Here is a 17,471-nt window from a genome sequence, read left to right as displayed (position 1 = left end):
TATATTTTAAAAAAAATTCTAATATTTTCCCTTGTGTGTGTGTAAATATATTTGGCAACAAAGCAAATTCTGATTCTAAATAAAATCACACAGCAGACCAGGTATACACATACTGTATACAGTATACATACAACGTGCTTTTATTGTAACAAGCCAATCTCCATCATAATGCAATATAAAGGGGGAATACTGTTTTACATTCATACCGTTTTGGAAAGACATTAAGTTGTGTACATAATGACAGAATTTGTATATATTCATTAAATGCTAATCAAGATAATACCCAATATGCATATATTTAATATTTCATTGAGTAATTAGAATTCCAATACTGAAATGCATTCGGAATGAAAAATTCAGTATTTCCGAGGTCTGGAATAAAGTTTTGCTTTTAGACAAACAGCCATGTGGGTCAGATCATGTTTGTAAATAATCTAAGATTTTATGGCTAACCCATAGGAAGTGTTGACATTGATCACATTTGCTGCATAAAGGTTAAAGGAATAGCAGACTACTGATGACTACAGTAATTATATTCACAGTTGTTCAGAAATAAATATGCAATATTCAAAAAACATTTTAACATTCTAAAAATGAGATCCTTTAAATACAATGTAAAACACAAACAACTGTTCCATTTCATATTTTACTTCAAACCCAACCTCTTCAATAGAGGTTAAAGGGGACATCGGATGACTTTTTTTTTTTTTGCATTTAGTTAGGTTTCTGGCAAGTCTGCCAGCTCAGAAATGTTGAAAAGAAAACACCCAGCCAGTTTGTTATGAGCTGTCCGAGTCTGAAAGAGTGTCAACCAGCGAGCGTTTTAAATTTGCAGCCAGTTTCTACGTAGATAGCTAGCTATTTGTATAAGAGCACATCCGAGCTATTTACAGAGTCTGAGGTAGCGATTCACACAGAAGAGAGGGTGAGGTGAGCAGTAGCTTGCTATCATTTGATGAGACATACACCAAAACGGGTTGGTGTCAACAGAACTGTCTTGGACAAGGTAAAAAGGTGTTGTTTTACACGACCATTGAGGAATTTTAACCAAAGTATGTTACAGACATTTCATAAAGACCCTAAAGAATCATACCAACTTGTGGAAAATGGGCATCTGATGTCCCTTTTAAGGATTACCAGCCTTTTAAAAAGCACAGGATGGATCCGTTTTTGACTCTTCAAGTAGGCTTTCAGCTTAAACATAACTCTAAATAACCAAAAATCTCTGGAAAGAAAAAAATATGTTTTCTGGTATTTGCATGTGTTAAATTTCCTAATGACTTAGAGTAAAAATATTAGAAAATGGTGCATGCTGTGATTGTTTAATGACAAAGACATGTCTTGTAAACGTTTTAGCAATGTATTTTGTTGTATGTTTCCTTTTGGTGAAACAGAAAGGATGAAAAGTAGATTACATTTGTTGTGAAAAGGATAAGTGAGGTGATAAAGTTTTGAAAAATTCAGTCTTAATTCCACATCCACAGTCCGAATCACAGACTCTGTAATAACAAACAGCATGTTCAGTTTCACATGTTCTCTGTTTATTCTTTAGGCTCTTTGGTTCGTGGCCTGGTTTAGGAATGTATCAAGCTGAGGTAGTCCTGTGATGGTAGTGAAATATGCCCAGGCGCCCTCATGTGGCACAAGTCAGAGCGATCTGCTGCACCTTTCCCATTTCATTCAGCAGCTGTTTGATGCTGTGCTTGAGTTCAGGCAGACGGTCCAGCGGCTCTGGAGGCTCCAGCTCACCAGTGCAGTCCAGCCAGTTTTCAAGCACTGAAAAAGGAACAGTTGTTAGGAATTAATATATCGCCATAGTACACATGAAACATTCCCATAATACAAATCACCGCATGAAAAGTAGCGAAACATAAATCCAGCCCTCTGAAACCCTCTGGCACACCATCAAGCTCCCTTTCGATGAAGTCCATCCTGTGAGTAACCTCTTCTTGTACAGTCTCGATATGCTCCAGCAGGTTGATCCTCCACTGCTGCTGCTGAGCTCCGCCCTTAACCCCGCCTCCATCAGCACCCGCCTCACACTTCTCTCCTGCTTCCTACATGAAATAAAGTAACATTCACCAGTCACCACAGCATCAAACAGTCAGTCTTCACTACCATTCAAAAGTTTGGGGTTGGTAAGAGTTTTGCTTGTAAGATTGTTGAAAGTGTTATGCTCACCAAGGTTGCAATTACTACAATTTAATAAGTAATATGTTTTAAAAAGGGAGTTTATTCCTGTGATGGCAAAGAATAATTTTCAGCAGCTATTACTCCAGTCTTCAGTGTCACATGATCCTTCAAGAAATCATTCTAACATACCAATTTGGTGCTCAAGAGACATTTCTTATCATTATCAATGTTAAAAACAGTTTTGCTGCTTACTATTATGGAAACCGTAATACTTTTTTTAGGATTCTTTGATCAACGATAGTAAAAAAAAAAAAAAAACTCTGTATTGTCACTTTTGATCGATTTAATGAGTCATTGCTGAATAAAAATATTAATATCTTTAAAAAAAATCTTGAGCCCAAACTTTTGAACAGACACATTGTAAAGTACACTTCAAGTATAAAATTAGCTGTAAATCATTAAAGGAATAGCTAAAAATAAATCCTCAATGACGATTGGTCATTTCATTTTGACATCAAACCTGCTCTGTTTAAATGAGCCATATTTTAATAGATGCAGGTTTTTTAATTTCCATCTGGTCATCACACAAAACTCTAGATTTAAAATGTTATTATTTAAAAAAAAAAAATGTAAAAACATTTTTATGATACTTTTATTGTACATTTCTGTCATTTTGAAGCTTAACAACAGCACATATCCCCATTCACTTTCATTACACAGAGACAAAAATGGCATATTTCTATTAAAAACATTTTTTAGATATACTATTCCTTTGGATTTGACCATGATAAATATATTTCACAGTATTGGTCAGTGAAAATAACGTCATATTAACCTCATTTGATGTGACCCTTACCTTGCTGTGGTTCAAGAGCTGAGTACTAGATGTCTTCAGTAGTGCTGGTTGGATCTCTCCATTATAGTGTTTTTCATTCTTCAGCACTGTCTCAGTGTTGTGCAATCTGTCTTCCAGCACCGACTCCACCCGTGTCTTCAGCACCAGCCTCGGCTCCAATACCTGGTACAGTGTTTGTGGCTTTTGGTAGCAATGCTCACTGCTAATGTAGTCCTGGAAGGATGAAGTCAAGGGTTCTTTACGTTGAATGGCTTCTGATGCAGATGCAGAAACTGTTTTTGTGTCTGGAAGAGCCATGCTTTTCATCCTGGATTTCTCAGTCAACTTCCATGGCTGCCGCCACAACTTGAGGTCTGGGTGACTTTGGCTCCTGTAGTAAAATGGTATTACACCCTTTTCGTGAGGCCTTTCAAATAACATTTGCCTTATGGGTTCAAACAGAGATAAAGCAGGATCACTCACTGTAGCACGCTGATTTTAAGCTGCAGGCCATTGAGGACTTCCACCACATGCTGAACGTCCCCTAACAGCTGATGAGTGGCTGCAATCTTCTTGTCGTTCTGATGGGAGTAGTTCTCCAGGAAAGAGAGGCCATACATATGGCCGGTGCTAAGCCAGTCCCTGTCATACCAGTACCGCAGGCTCTGTCTCTGACCTCTGATCTGCCCTGGATACACACGAACAAATACACCGGTAAGCTGAAATTAAACTGAAAATGATGTAGACTTCCCAGCATGAAAATAGGAACTGACAAAAAGCTGAGTCCCTCAAAGTACTACTCAACCTGAGGTCTACATTAGGGTTACATTCAGAAATGAACACTAAAACATGCATCACTTCCAAACCTGGAGGATCCCGGCAAATGAAGCAAACGTATCGTTCTGGAACATTCTCTTCCAGGAGGCCCATACAGGTTCCATGCTGCCAGTACAGACACTCTTCACACTGAGGTGCAAGAGAACAAGCAACAGACATGATGGTTGTTAATTAAGAGTGAAAAATGTGCAGCTAAATCTACTGTATTTACATTACTGTTCCAAACTATTGGGTGGGTAAGATTTTTCAGTGTTTTTCCAAAGTCTCCAAAAATCAGTAATATTATTAAATATTATTACAATTTAAACGGTTTTCTTTTTAAATATATTTAAAAATGTAATTTATTCTTGTGATGGCAAAGCTGAATTTTTCAGCATCATTACTTCAATCTTAGGTGTCACAGGATCCTTCAGAAATCATTTTGATATGCTGACTTGGTGTTCAAGAAACATTTCCTGTTATTATCAATGTTTATAGAATATAATTCCTAGTATATATATATTTTGTTTCATTTTAAAAAGACCAATTTAATGCATGCTTGCTGAATAAAAGTATTCCTATCTTTAACAAAAATACTGACCCCTAACATTTGAATGGTATTGTACAGGCCAAATTAATGATCACCTGTAACATGAAGTCATTTTCCTCTTCCACTTCACACACACAGCGGACAGTTTCCTGACTTCCTGTAGTCGAGGCAAGAGAGCTACAGCTGAGAGGTGAGGCAATGATGTCCAAATCTGCCCCTATTTCATCTTCACTCCATCCACAGCTGTCAGAGGACCAGTCAGAAATGCTATCCTCATCTGGAAACATATGATAAAAAATGACTTGAGATATAAGGGGGGGAAAAAATCAGATATAAAGAAACAACGATTTGTCATCACTCAGAAAACAACGCTTCAATAACACATTGCATTGTGGGTAAATACATGCCGATTTTCTTCACCTGATGTGGTTTTTCTCATCTTTTTCTTTTCCTTCAACTTTATTCGCAGGAAGTCTCTAGTCTGTTTTTCTTTTAGCTTGTCATGTTCCTTCACACCTTCTACAAAGGAAAGAAACCCAAGCTTACTTAGATCATGTCATGTATCAAAGAAAAATAAGGAATAACACTATAAATCCCACATGTTTTCGGTGAAACACTATTTAAATTCTAGCCACCAGCCATACCCATTTGCATAAACCTCTTGTCTCTTTCCTTGTTGAAGTATCTATGCATGTTGCTGTCTAGCTGATTGTCTCTGGTCTTGTTCTTCAGTGAAGTCCACCGTTGGTAATTCTGTGTACTGACAACAGGGGGCACTAGAGAGCGTCTCTTCACAGTCATCGATGTAATGCAACTCTTCTTAGGGCTACCCTGATTATTAAGTGTGGTGTGTTTGTCCATTGCCCTGGTCTGGTCCAGTTCAATCAGACGATCATCTCCATGGTAGTACTTCATATGATAGTGCAGGAGTTTTGCTTTGCGGAAAGACTTCGTACAGCCAGGAGCGCTGCATTTATATGGATTATGGTCCAAGTTGATAGAGAGCACCGGTGGAGGCTGGTTTCTGATGACTCTGTATACTGAGATAATTAGATGGTACATTCACTGTCAATAACTTAAGATCATTGTGATGAATCATGATTCTGTGAATTTGATTAGTATAGATCATTACTTACATGGCTCTCTGCTGAATCGGTTGGGGTTGTGGAAAGCTTGTTTTCTGACTGCTACGATGAAAATAAAACATTGATCATAATAAACCAGGCGATATTTGAGCATATATGTGTTGTACAGATGTGATCTCACCTGTAGGCTTAAAGGTTTCTGATTGGCATTGAGCCTTAGGTACTGCTGTTTCATTGGATTGTGTTAGATGTAAGGGGTCTGATCCTTTCCCTTGATTGGTGGATGCAAATGTGGGCTTGCAATCATTATGGAAACTTTTTTCTGAAGAAAAGAGATCAATAATGATGAAATCTAACATTATGGCACCAGTAAACTTTTTTTTTATGTAACAATAAAAAAAATCAAACCTGAATCAGTCTTGGTTTTTTTGGAGCCCCTTCGTGCCACTGAAAGTCTCCTCTTCCCTAGAAAAAATACAATTAAAATTTAATTTTACAGTTATCATGACAAAAACTCCACACAATGTCAAGTAAAAAAAATTTAAAGCATTAACTTACTTTGTAATTATTTTGAACATTTGATTTAAAAAAAAAAATCAAATCATATTTTTAAAATAAAATAAAATATAATATAATATATTATATAATACAATATATAATATTTTACTATAGGGTCATTCCGTGTCAAATCAACCAAATTTCAGAAACTTCCCTGGCTCAAATTTTTGATTTTGCTAATATTTTTTCTGAAGAAAGATAAACATATTGATGAAAGCCAAAATATTAAATGCCATGGACATATATTTACTGAGTAATCCACTATTTTGTAGAGGGGGGTCAAAATGGCCATTTTCACCTGAGATTCAGAGCCAATTTACAGGGGGGTAAAAATGACTTCAGAAAGATGGCAGCATCATAAAAAATCAAATCATATTTTTAAAATAAAATAAAATATAATATAATATATTATATAATACAATATATAATATTTTACTATAGGGTCATTCCGTGTCAAATCAACCAAATTTCAGAAACTTCCCTGGCTCAAATTTTTGATTTTGCTAATATTTTTTCTGAAGAAAGATAAACATATTGATGAAAGCCAAAATATTAAATGCCATGGACATATATTTACTGAGTAATCCACTATTTTGTAGAGGGGGGTCAAAATGGCCATTTTCATCTGAGATTCAGAGCCAAATTACAGGGGGTAAAAATGACTTCAGAAAGATGGCAGCATCATAATGTTATTTTTACACAGAGATTGGTAGGTGTATTGGTAAAATCTTTGTTGCAATATTTTTCTCCAGATTTGCATGCCTATAACTCATGAAATATTAAAGATTTCTTAATGCTCTTTTAAATATTGGGTCTTAACAAACTTTCCCTTTGGCATCTTCATTTTTAAGGCCCTATATGGTTCGGTTCCAGAGATATTGGGATCCCAATATGGCTCCAGGAGTAAATCGTTAAATTGTACACATTTCAAATGGTCAAAAACCAAATGTGGGTCACTTTTCATAAATATGATACTTCTTTTCTTCTATAGGGGAATGTCTGAAGAACAAATACAACTGCATTACATACATTTCTGAGTGCCATAAATATTATTTTTCCACAATTTGTGTGCCTATAATTCAAGAAGTATTTTATACTGTATCTCACTATATAATTTTAGATTCTATTTCTTAATAAACTTTTTTGCTTGTTTTTTGGAATCTTCATTTTCAAGGCCCTACATCGCTCAGTCCCGGAGATTTAGGGATCTCAATAAGGTTACATTTTCAGATTGTTGAATATTACCCATTTTCATTTCTTAAAAACCAAATGTTGGTCTCTTCTTACACAGCTGATACTTATTGTATTTAAAGCGAAATGTCTGAAGAATAAGTAATGCTGAAACTAGAAATGCATCTTGTTTCCTTCTATCAAAACAATTGTATAGGACATGGTTAGAGCAAAGGGCCCTTAAAGCCTCTAATTACAAGTTTGGGAAGATGGTTCACAAATGCTATAATGTTATATGCTACCCATACTCAGAGCAGATGCAGAGATCAGTGTGTGTGGAGCAGCACTGCACACTGAGACCCGGAAAACACTGAATCATGACCTGCTCGTGTGTAAAAGAACACAGTGCTGCGCTTCACTCTGAAACACATACCACATGTATTGCACGTATATCGCACCCTTTGTGATTTGATTATCGCACTAAGCCATATCGTGTATATCGTTATTTGTGTAGCCAAACACATGGAGTTAATAATGATTGTTTTCCAACTGGTTTCCCAAACACGCCCTGCCACTAATCAGACAATCCAATAGCCCCACCCCCAAGTTCACATTATTGGTTGAGCCACTGTTGCCAGGTAGGGCTGGTCAGGATTTTCAAACAAACAACTTTTGAAAGCCCAACTGAACCGCAGTGTTTATATTTTCCAGGAAAAACAACTTACAAGTCACTTGCCTACTGTCAAAATTTTTTTTTAAATCTAAGTTTAACTTTGTACGTACTTCTTATGCGCTGCCTCCGTGACTTTCTGTCATGAGGAACACACTTTCCTTTGATTTCCTCCTCTTTTTGTTCCACGTGAACTTCTGCTTCCTCAGTCTCATTTCTCTTTACCATCCCCTCATTAAAGTTCACACCCGTGTCAAACACCACAGAGTCCTCCATATTCACTGCGGCTTCCTCTTCTTTCTCCTCAGGCCCTGAGACCTTCTCCAGAAATGACTTACTGTAATTGTGCTGCCCTATTCGCTCCAAGCCCCTCTCCTCATATTCCTCCTTTATGCTTATATCTTCCACTTCAAGGCATGTCCCATTCCCATTGCTTTTCTTCTGTTCACCTTCTTCTCCATCCAAATCTGAGATCTCATTCGCCTCTTCCTCAAGAACACGGTCAGTTTGCCCTGCTGCTTGTTTACCGCCATTGACTTCACTCTCCTCCTGCATTTTCTTGTCCTTTTCTGTCTTTTTTACTATGGGCTTCTCTTCATTTTTAGCAGTTAGTTTCTTTCTTCTCTATTTGGTGAGAATGAGAGAATGAGTAAAGAGAGAGAAGGCCAAAATGAGTACTGAAATAGAGGTGCAACATGAATGGGATAGAAATGCAAAATAAACCTCTTTGGTGAAGGGCTTCACATGGATTCCTTTGACTGTTTGGATAACACCATCATAGAACTTAACAGTGTAGGATTCTGCAGGATAAATAAAATCAAATATGAATAATTGCATTTAAATTTGGACAAGAATCTGTTCATGTAACACACCTGTTTAATGCAATGAATATGGCAACTACTTACCATCTTTATTGACGGCCAAGACTTTTGCAGGATAAAATCGACAATCGGACCAACTGGCAAGAATTTTGTCATTCACATGAAATCCCTGCAAAAAATTATGAATGAAAACAAAATTAATTATGAAATTAACTGATTTTTTTCAGTGGCTTTAAATGTGCCTCAACCAATGAGAATTTAGGGTCAGATTATGATCAGGTGATTTTTAAGACATTTATTCGTAACTAATAGAAACAAAGATGTATTTATTTATTTACAGAAATTGATACTTTTATTCAGTAAGGATGCACTAAATTGATCAAAAGTGAGAGTAAAGACATTTAAAATTTTACAAAAGATTTCTATTTTAATCCATCAAATATTAAGAAGCAGTTTTCAGCATTGATAAGAATGTTTTATGAGCAGCATATCAGCATATCATTTCTAAAGAATCATGTGACACTGAAAAATTATCAGAAATAAGGTCGATTTTAAGATATATTAAAATAGAAAACGGATGATTGAGCGGTCGATTACCAGCTATATATGCATATTATATATAGTTTCAAGTGATGGAGTGTAAGGACTGTTTGTCTAATGAAACAAGAAGGATTTTTCCTGTTATAATTTATTGTTATTTCTACACATTGGCTAATTTCTTAACTTTCTGCAATGCTAAATGTATCTCTAATTATAGATTCACCTATATATATATATATATATATATATATATATATATATATAGAGTGGGAAAAAAAAATATTTAGTCACACGGATTTTTTTTTCTCATTTTGTCTCTCATAGTTGAGGTATACCTATGATGAAAATTACAGGCCTCTCTCATCTTTTTAAGTGGGAGAACTTGCACAATTGGTGGCTGACTAAATACTTTTTTTCCCCACTGTATATGCTTGGCGAGTTTCCTAAAAAATGTTCTAACCAATGGCAATTCAATTGCCAAGGTGTCCGTAGAGGGTTGATACTGTATATTGGTTATTTAGGATTTGCTTGTGTGATCCACACAGTAATAATCAGTTGAAATGACACAGGACGCATTATGCAGCATCACTTTCGCATCCAAGTAAACAGACTTATACAAGAGGCTGATCCTAGATTAGCTTCCATATACTGGGATTTTTAAGGAGCACAGTCTGTGACTCACAGGGATAAAGCTGTCTTCCTGTCGTCCCTCTCTCCTCAGCTGAACCCTCTCCACGGGTCTCAGGTACGGACTGGCCCAGTCAAACCACTCATCGTAGCGATGGCTCCACTGGCGATAGTGGATTAAGATCTTCTCGTTCTCATGGTCAATCTTCTCAATGTTGGCAACATACCTGGGAGTGAAACCACACAGAGAGAGCTTGCTATAAAACACAGTGAGAGAAAGGCTAAGAAAAAAAAGTGTTTTTAAAAGAATGGCACTTGCCAGTTCTTCAGACTGTCCCGTGCTTCAAGAGCAGCGCCCACCTCAAACTTAATTCCTCGTCTGTTAGGAGGCGTTTTGCTCATAATGTCAGCAACTAAGTAATACAAAAGAGTCACATTTTAGTAACTTCCCAGTGATCATTACATTACTTTAGGTCAGTGCCATTACTGTTTTTACAAGTAGACCATTTGAGAGCTAACACGAGAGAAAGAGGATTTTAATTCTCAAAAATGTAGTAAAATTACATTATAGTAATTTACCTTATACATTTATTAGTTTTTTAAACATATTGGTAACAACTAACTACTAACAGTAACTATAGCACTGAACTGTATCACAGCAACAGTTTTGGAAGGAAAACAATTAAGTATTAAGTAAGTAAACAATCACTGGTTACTGACATTGTGTTGCAGTGTGACATTGCAGTGTTCTGGAACAAATTTAACAAATAAGCATGTGACCAGTAAAAAAAATCTTTCTGTTGTCCTTCCAAGATGTAGATTTTGTTTCTTCATCAAACTATCTCAGTGGAGAAAGCAATATTATGTATAGAGGACATGTATTTCAGCTGGAAGCAATGGTTTGAAGATAAAAACGTCTTATTGATGGAGTTGTTTCTCACAAACAGACAGACTTTAATTGATGGACTGGATTCGTGTGGATTATTGTAATGTTTTTATCAGTGGTTTGGACTCTCATTATGACGGCACCCATTCATCTCAGAGGATCCATTGGTGAGCAAGTGATGTAATGCTGAATTTCTCCAAATCTGTTCTTCTGATGAAGAAAAAAAACGAATCTTTATCTTGGATGGACTGAAGGGGAGTACATTTTCAGCTATTTTTCAAAACTTTTCGGTCAACTTTTTAATATATTATTCACACAATAAATCCTATTCAGTAAATCACAAACTATTTATAAACAGTGGATAAAAAAAACACACATTATGAGTAGGGATGCACGATATATCGGCCACCATATCGGTATCGGCTGATAAATTTTTCTGTTATCGTATCGGCCCAATAAGAAAATGTTGCCGATATCTTAAAGCCGATAAATAATGCATTATTTCCTTCAGAGACACTTCAGATGCGCGCTGTTCGTTTGCAGCCTTTTGTGCAATTGTATGTTGAATTATTATGTTTATTTGATGTATATCTGATTTATCTCGTATAGAATACCTTTGGTTAAGTTAAAAGAGCGCTTCAGTTTACTGATGAGACCTTTTTTGTAATCAGGCTCTCAAAAAGTATATAAAAATTTGGATATAGATTTATCGGCCAACATATCGGTTATCGGCTTTCAAAAATAAAGAATTATCAGTTATTGGTATCGGCCAAAATGTTCATATCGGTGCATCCCTAATTATGAGGTAAGTTACCGATGAGGGTTCTTTTAAATGGAGCTTTGTCTTAAAAAAATCATGCCAAATACAGCTTGAGATTCACAGTAAACCCAAAGATTTATTTTACGTGTTACAAGTCTACATTACCACAATTTTTATTATAATAGTTAAAATTATTAATTAATTGAATAATAATAATAATTAAAATAATTTTAATGATTAAGTTGAAAAACTATAAGCAGTCATTACAACAATCACAATATTTAATTAGACTAAATATTTAAATTAATTTGTAATCAGATATATATATATATATATATATATATATATATATATATGTATTTATATATTTATTTATTTATTTTTTTGGTCTGCCAAAGCAGCAGCAAAATCTTTCCTGGTTAACATCACTGATCTACAGCATTTAACTATACAGTGTAGGTGCAAAGAATCCAGGTCATGGCATCATGCCACTAAACACACTGTGAACAACAGACTTAACTTAATTATCAATAGCTTACTTAGCTAAGCCTCTTATTTCTACGTAACTTGAATGTTTAAGTTGAAATTCAACATTCCTTTTGTATTAAAAAATGATCAAAATGACAATTTGAATTATTGTTGCAAAATTATATAAATCATAATATTATAAATTACAAAACACTCTAAACATATTAATTTTGATATTTACTCTTGCATGAGTAGTCATGTAAGTGAGAGTAATTAACTGTGATTTTATCAGGAGCCCCCAAATGCTTGACAATGACAATGGAAACAATAGAGATGCCAGATATTCCAATATTACACTACTGTTTGTTACTCCCAGATTTCTGCCCGTCTACAGCCAAAAGCAGACAGAGAACATCATTTAAGATGATATGAAATCCTACAGGATCAATATTCATCTTACTGAAAACACAAGCCGACATTAACTTCCTGACTGCCCCACACCCTCCAAGAAAAGAATGACATGGATACTAGTAATGGGCGAGTACATCATCGCCACTCCCACAAATACAAGCTGTAAATCACAACATGCATCTACCGACGCACAAGTTACCACATTTTTTTGATTTCATTACCTCAAATCTGTTATTGCACGTGCAATTTTCTAAAACAATATCTTTAAACATTCCGTACTCGCCCAAAGTCTTGCTATTGAGAAAACAGTATTATAAAATGCTATAAACATCAGTTACCTGTTGTGATTTCCGTCTCTTTAACTATAAAGGCGCGTCGTGCATCTATTAAAGGCTCTTTTACTGTAGCCACGTTGGGCGCGAGATGCACGCACTTACTATTTTCCAATGTGTTCCACACAGACTACCGGTATGAACAATAACGCCACCGCGCATGCGTAAGAACCTCGAGTCTATATAGACGTCTAGTAGCTTCATTGTGAGGTACACAGACATTACATTACACTACCGTTAAAAAAGTAAGAGGTCAGTACGATTTAGATTTTTAAAGAAAGTAATGCTTTTGTTCAGCGAGGATGCGTTAAAATGATAAATTGGCAATAAATAATTTGTTGATGATTTTAAGATTCATATTTCAAATAATTGCTGTTCTTTTGACCTTTCTATTCATCTGAGAATCCTGAAAAAATGTATTAGTTTCCACGGTTTGAGTGAGATGCACAAGTGTTTTCGACACAAGATATGTTTCTTGAGCAGCAAATCAGCATATTAGAATGATTTCTGAAGGATCATGTGACACTGAAGACTGCTGTAATGATGCTGAAAATTCAGCTTTGCCATCACAGGAATGAATTACATTTGAAATTATATTAAAATAGAAAACTGTTATTTTATATTGCAATAATATTTCACAATATTACTGTTTTTACTGTATTTTTGGTCAAATAAATGCAGCTTTAGTGAGCATAAGAGGCCTCTTTCAAAAACATAAAAAACATATAGATCCTAAACTTTTGAACAGTAGTGTATTTACATAATGTAAAATAATGTAGGTAAAACACACAAATAGAGCTTAAAGAGTAATTCTACCATATTTTCTAACAAATAAATCACAAATAAAATGTAACATCTTTATGAAACTTTATTAGATTCCTCAACATCCATTTCACACAAAATACATACACAATCCAAAAGGTGTATAGAATATTTTGCTCATACACAATCAGCTGATAGCACAGAATACTAAATATAAGTGTTTAAATTTTTTAAATCTATTTTCCAACAACTCACCACCACTCAGTTCCATTTATACGTAACGTCAGTAAAATAAGAAGCACTATTTACAAGCTTTATTTACATACAAAAACTCAAAAAGAACATTACACAAAGGGTACCTGTCTTTTTAGATAAGTCATGAATTTTATTTACTCTTTTCCAAGATTTTACATTTTAATTCTTCAAATGCAATTTCACTGGCATCATATAATTCCATTATCACTTAATATATTCATTTACAAACTCTCTCAAAAGTAGTAGATCTAAATGGTATGTATGAGGCTGCGGACTTCAAATGGGAGCTAAAAATGTACCATTTCAAGACTCTGGACAATTTTGCATAAATGACATTCCTGATTATCAGGGAATAACAAGTTTGAACAAAACATAACATAAAATCGTAAAATAAAATAGAAAACTTTCACTTCTTAAAATACTGTACTTAAATTAGAGTATGAAAAAGTCACACCCTATCTAACAAAAACTATTTTTCTCTTTTCTATAATTAAAGTTTTCACACTTACACATTTGTCCTGACATAACAGATTATCTTTTTTTTTAAATCCACAAATACACAAAGATACTGTCAGAGAACAAACAAAAAGTCGTTTCTTAATGCCTCTCACTCTCTGACTTACTATACAAAATAAGCAAACAGCATTTGAGTGCTCACAAAGCAATGCATCCATGCAAATTATTTTTAACTTTGACCCTTGCAATGCACATTAACGTATTTAAACAGTTAACAATTCATTGCCATTGGAACTGAAGATTTAAAAAATTTTCATGCTTTTGAGCATGCAAAGAACAAGGGATAACATTTCTGACATGAATTACAACTTCAACAGTCTTTATATCAATTAAGTGTACAGAACACAATTAAATAATGAAAGTAACAGTGAAACAGTGAAAAAAAAACACAATCATCCTTAAAATTATACTTTTGTCCTAGGTTTTTAGTTTTTGTCCACAATGTCATATTTGTGACTGTGTTTGTAAGCAGGCTGGTTGTGTATCGCTGATTCGTGCTCTGCTAATAAGAAGTAAAAAGAACTTTAAACAATGCCCTCTATGAAGCTTGTGTCCAGATGTACAATGAGCATTCGCAAGAAAGACATCTCCTTGCGGGTTTTTTAACTTTGACCCTTGCAATGCACATTAACGTATTTAAACAGTTAACAATTCATTGCCATTGGAACTGAAGATTTAAAAAATTTTCATGCTTTTGAGCATGCAAAGAACAAGGGATAACATTTCTGACATGAATTACAACTTCAACAGTCTTTATATCAAGTAAGTGTACAGAACACAATTAAATAATGAAAGTAACAGTGAAACAGTGAAAAAAAAACACAATCATCCTTAAAATTATACTTTTGTCCTAGGTTTTTAGTTTTTGTCCACAATGTCATATTTGTGACTGTGTTTGTAAGCAGGCTGGTTGTGTATCGCTGATTCGTGCTCTGCTAATAAGAAGTAAAAAGAACTTTAAACAATGCCCTCTATGAAGCTTGTGTCCAGATGTACAATGAGCATTCGCAAGAAAGACATCTCCTTGCGGGTGTTCTCAAATATGACACGGGGGTCATCCGATTGGCACCGAAGGCAATTAGGAGCCATTACCATAGCAAGGTTGTTCACGTCCATTTTAGTGACTGCAACGTTTGCAGGCTGAGCAAAAACCTGAGGAAGACATGGGAAATGCGTCAGAGCAGTGCGATAAGTCAAAGGACATTTTTGTGCATTTGGTGCCTATTGTGTGTGTGTTTGTTGAGTGTTGTGAATACCTGTAGGAAGTGGATGAAGTAGCACAGCACCAGGCGGTTGAGCTCAGGCAGCGACTGCACCACGCTGATGGCTGCCACAGGATCATCATAGTTACTGACACACTGCTTATAGAAACTCATGGGGATGAGAGGCTCCTCCAGCTCACGGTACCACAGCTTCAACAGAGAGGCTGAGGAAAAACAATTAATAAATTCATATTTAAATATTTGATATATGATATGATAATGAAATGCCAGTACATATTTTCTTTGGCTATGTAATGTTATTGTAAATGCATGAGAATAGTTACCCACCAGGAATATTGGGGTCGGACAGATTTTCAGGAATCCTCCACTGGTCCACCTGAAGCTTCAGTGCATTAACTTCATCAATGTCACCAGGAACCCTGCAGGAGGAGACTGTAACGTTACACTCAAGGACCACCAGAGGGAGACAACACACCATAGTTATGAATGCGCAAGCCATAGTGAGTTAAGAAACTCTGTATGCCCCATGAATATTCCTAAGATATTAAAAAAGCAGACATTTTTGGTCCAGATTTTTAATAAAACTAGAACCTGATTTATACATACTACCATTCAAAAGAAAAATAATGCATGGTTTACACAAAAATATTAAGCAGCTTTCAAATGTTTTCAAAAATGATAAATGTTTCTTGAGCGCCAAATCGGCATATTAGAATGGCTCTTTTTTATTAATTATTTCTTCTGCTAGAACATTAGAATTCTGAAGGATCATGTGAGTAATGTCTGCTGAAAACTCAGTTTGCATCAAAGGAATTAATTGCATTTTAAAATGTATTCAAATAGAAAACATTTATTTTAAATTAAATTTCACAATATTACCGTATTATTGTATTTATGATCAAAAAATGCAGCCTTTTTGAACAATAGTGTAACTGAATCGGTTCAGTTAGCATGTTAATATTTGACCCTTTGAGCTGCATATGCCAAAAAGATATAGTTAAGTGTTTTGTCACGTCACACTGCTCCTTGTTAACAGGCTACAAAAAGTATCTTGTGACTGGAAAAGCTACTCTATTAGAAAACACCTGTTCTAAAGTCACATTTTGAAAAATGTAGTTAAAATTAGTAGCTTCGCAACTTTTTGCAAATTATGTACTAGTCAACACACTCGTTTAGTAAAACATAGTCTGTTCTTCTATTCTGCCTAATTAGCAGGAATTTGAGCAGGTCTTACCTGAATATGCCCTCAGTCTGCGCTCCGCCCAGAGCTAGCACATACTGAGACAGCTGCACTTGCACCCACGGCAACTTCCTGTCTGGGAAGAGTTCACTCTGCCGCTCCATCACTTCCTCTAGAGAGCTGCCAAACAGCGAAGGGGTTATGATGGCACGCCGACTGTGGTCTACCTCCTCCAAACTGGGCTTACGGAGACCCTTTATGTGGAAAACATAAAACACTACTTATTTTTCTCTTTCTTAAACACCTGATTCTCCTTCAGTGTATTTGATCAAAACTCACCTTTTTCCCTCCAGTGACCGCCACTTTCTGGAGCTTCCGGTAGCAGTACTTGGCATATGTGCTGATGGGGAGAGCTGGAGACAAAAAGACATGAGTGATTACTATTATTCTTAGACACAGGGCCTGCAAGTCTAATCGCTGACAGATTTACATCTAATGCATCAAAACCTGTTTTACAAGGTAAAGGCTTTGAGAACTGACACATTTCTTTGTCTGGAACATGGCTAAATTGCTCCATAATAGTTGTCATGGAATCAACGATCATGGGATCACAGCGGCACGTGGGGAGTGAGGCACTTCAAAATGAGTCACTGTTTTAACAATGAATGAAAAATGAAGATTTAGTTCTATTAAAAGTGTGGAGGATGAATTCCTGCCAGCACATTCTGTTAGTCGTGACTCATCAAATCAACATGTGAACTAAAGGAGACTAAATAAACAGAGGGTTTTCTACTAGGCTGCGTTTCATCAATGTGCTGTCTTGTACTTCTGTTATGTAAGAGCCGAGGACATTAGGACTATAAAAGTAGACAT

General features: G+C 35.5%; 2 protein-coding genes across 5 annotated transcripts in view; both read right to left on the bottom strand.

Moving 5' to 3' along the window:
• Nucleotides 1-1,519: 1,519 nt before the first annotated feature.
• Nucleotides 1,520-12,807, bottom strand: phf20a (PHD finger protein 20, a). Of its 3 annotated transcripts, none has more exons than XM_016246478.1 (17): nucleotides 12,669-12,807; nucleotides 10,125-10,218; nucleotides 9,861-10,032; nucleotides 8,723-8,807; nucleotides 8,541-8,617; nucleotides 7,931-8,441; nucleotides 5,828-5,884; nucleotides 5,601-5,741; nucleotides 5,471-5,521; nucleotides 4,979-5,374; nucleotides 4,755-4,853; nucleotides 4,430-4,611; nucleotides 3,835-3,934; nucleotides 3,452-3,656; nucleotides 2,990-3,359; nucleotides 1,904-2,057; nucleotides 1,520-1,776 (listed from the first exon to the last, which is right to left on the bottom strand). In XM_016246478.1, exons 2-17 carry the CDS (start codon nucleotides 10,205-10,207, stop codon nucleotides 1,634-1,636), a joined length of 2,826 nt encoding a protein of 941 aa, XP_016101964.1. In that variant the 5' UTR covers nucleotides 10,208-10,218; nucleotides 12,669-12,807; the 3' UTR covers nucleotides 1,520-1,633. The 3 variants fall into 3 exon arrangements, with proteins under 3 accessions (XP_016101964.1, XP_016102037.1, XP_016102108.1); XM_016246551.1 differs by having other exon boundaries at nucleotides 5,471-5,518; XM_016246622.1 differs by having other exon boundaries at nucleotides 5,601-5,743; nucleotides 5,845-5,884.
• Nucleotides 12,808-13,512: 705 nt separating this feature from the next.
• Nucleotides 13,513-17,471, bottom strand: part of LOC107561779 (rho GTPase-activating protein 39-like) — a 33,915-nt gene continuing 29,956 nt past the window's right edge. The window contains exons 6-11 of one of the 2 annotated variants that reach the window (XM_016246369.1): nucleotides 16,938-17,011; nucleotides 16,653-16,852; nucleotides 15,746-15,837; nucleotides 15,452-15,621; nucleotides 15,216-15,347; nucleotides 13,513-14,782 (exon numbers count right to left, since the gene is read on the bottom strand). In XM_016246369.1, coding sequence (XP_016101855.1) covers nucleotides 14,720-14,782; nucleotides 15,216-15,347; nucleotides 15,452-15,621; nucleotides 15,746-15,837; nucleotides 16,653-16,852; nucleotides 16,938-17,011 — 731 coding nt within the window. In that variant the 3' untranslated portion in view covers nucleotides 13,513-14,719. Of the gene's footprint in view, nucleotides 14,783-15,002; nucleotides 15,348-15,451; nucleotides 15,622-15,745; nucleotides 15,838-16,652; nucleotides 16,853-16,937; nucleotides 17,012-17,471 lie in introns of those variants that run through there. The other variant, XM_016246296.1, reaches the window with a different exon arrangement.

Source organism: Sinocyclocheilus grahami, unplaced genomic scaffold (genome assembly GCF_001515645.1).
Source record: "Sinocyclocheilus grahami isolate Dianchi unplaced genomic scaffold, SAMN03320097.WGS_v1.1 scaffold3.1, whole genome shotgun sequence".
Lineage (NCBI taxonomy): Eukaryota > Metazoa > Chordata > Actinopteri > Cypriniformes > Cyprinidae > Sinocyclocheilus > Sinocyclocheilus grahami.
This window is presented reverse-complemented; position numbering and strand designations above follow the sequence as displayed.

Bases quoted from the DNA above. Each gene is read 5' to 3' on its own strand.
- phf20a (XM_016246478.1), bottom strand. From the start codon at position 10,207: ATGAGCAAAACGCCTCCTAACAGACGAGGAATTAAGTTTGAGGTGGGC. The intron at 4,854-4,978 runs GTATGGCTGGTG...TTTCCTTTGTAG, and splicing joins CAAGAGGTTTATGCAAATGG to AAGGTGTGAAGGAACATGAC. The intron at 1,777-1,903 runs GTGTGCCAGAGG...TTCCTTTTTCAG, and splicing joins CATCGAAAGGGAGCTTGATG to TGCTTGAAAACTGGCTGGAC.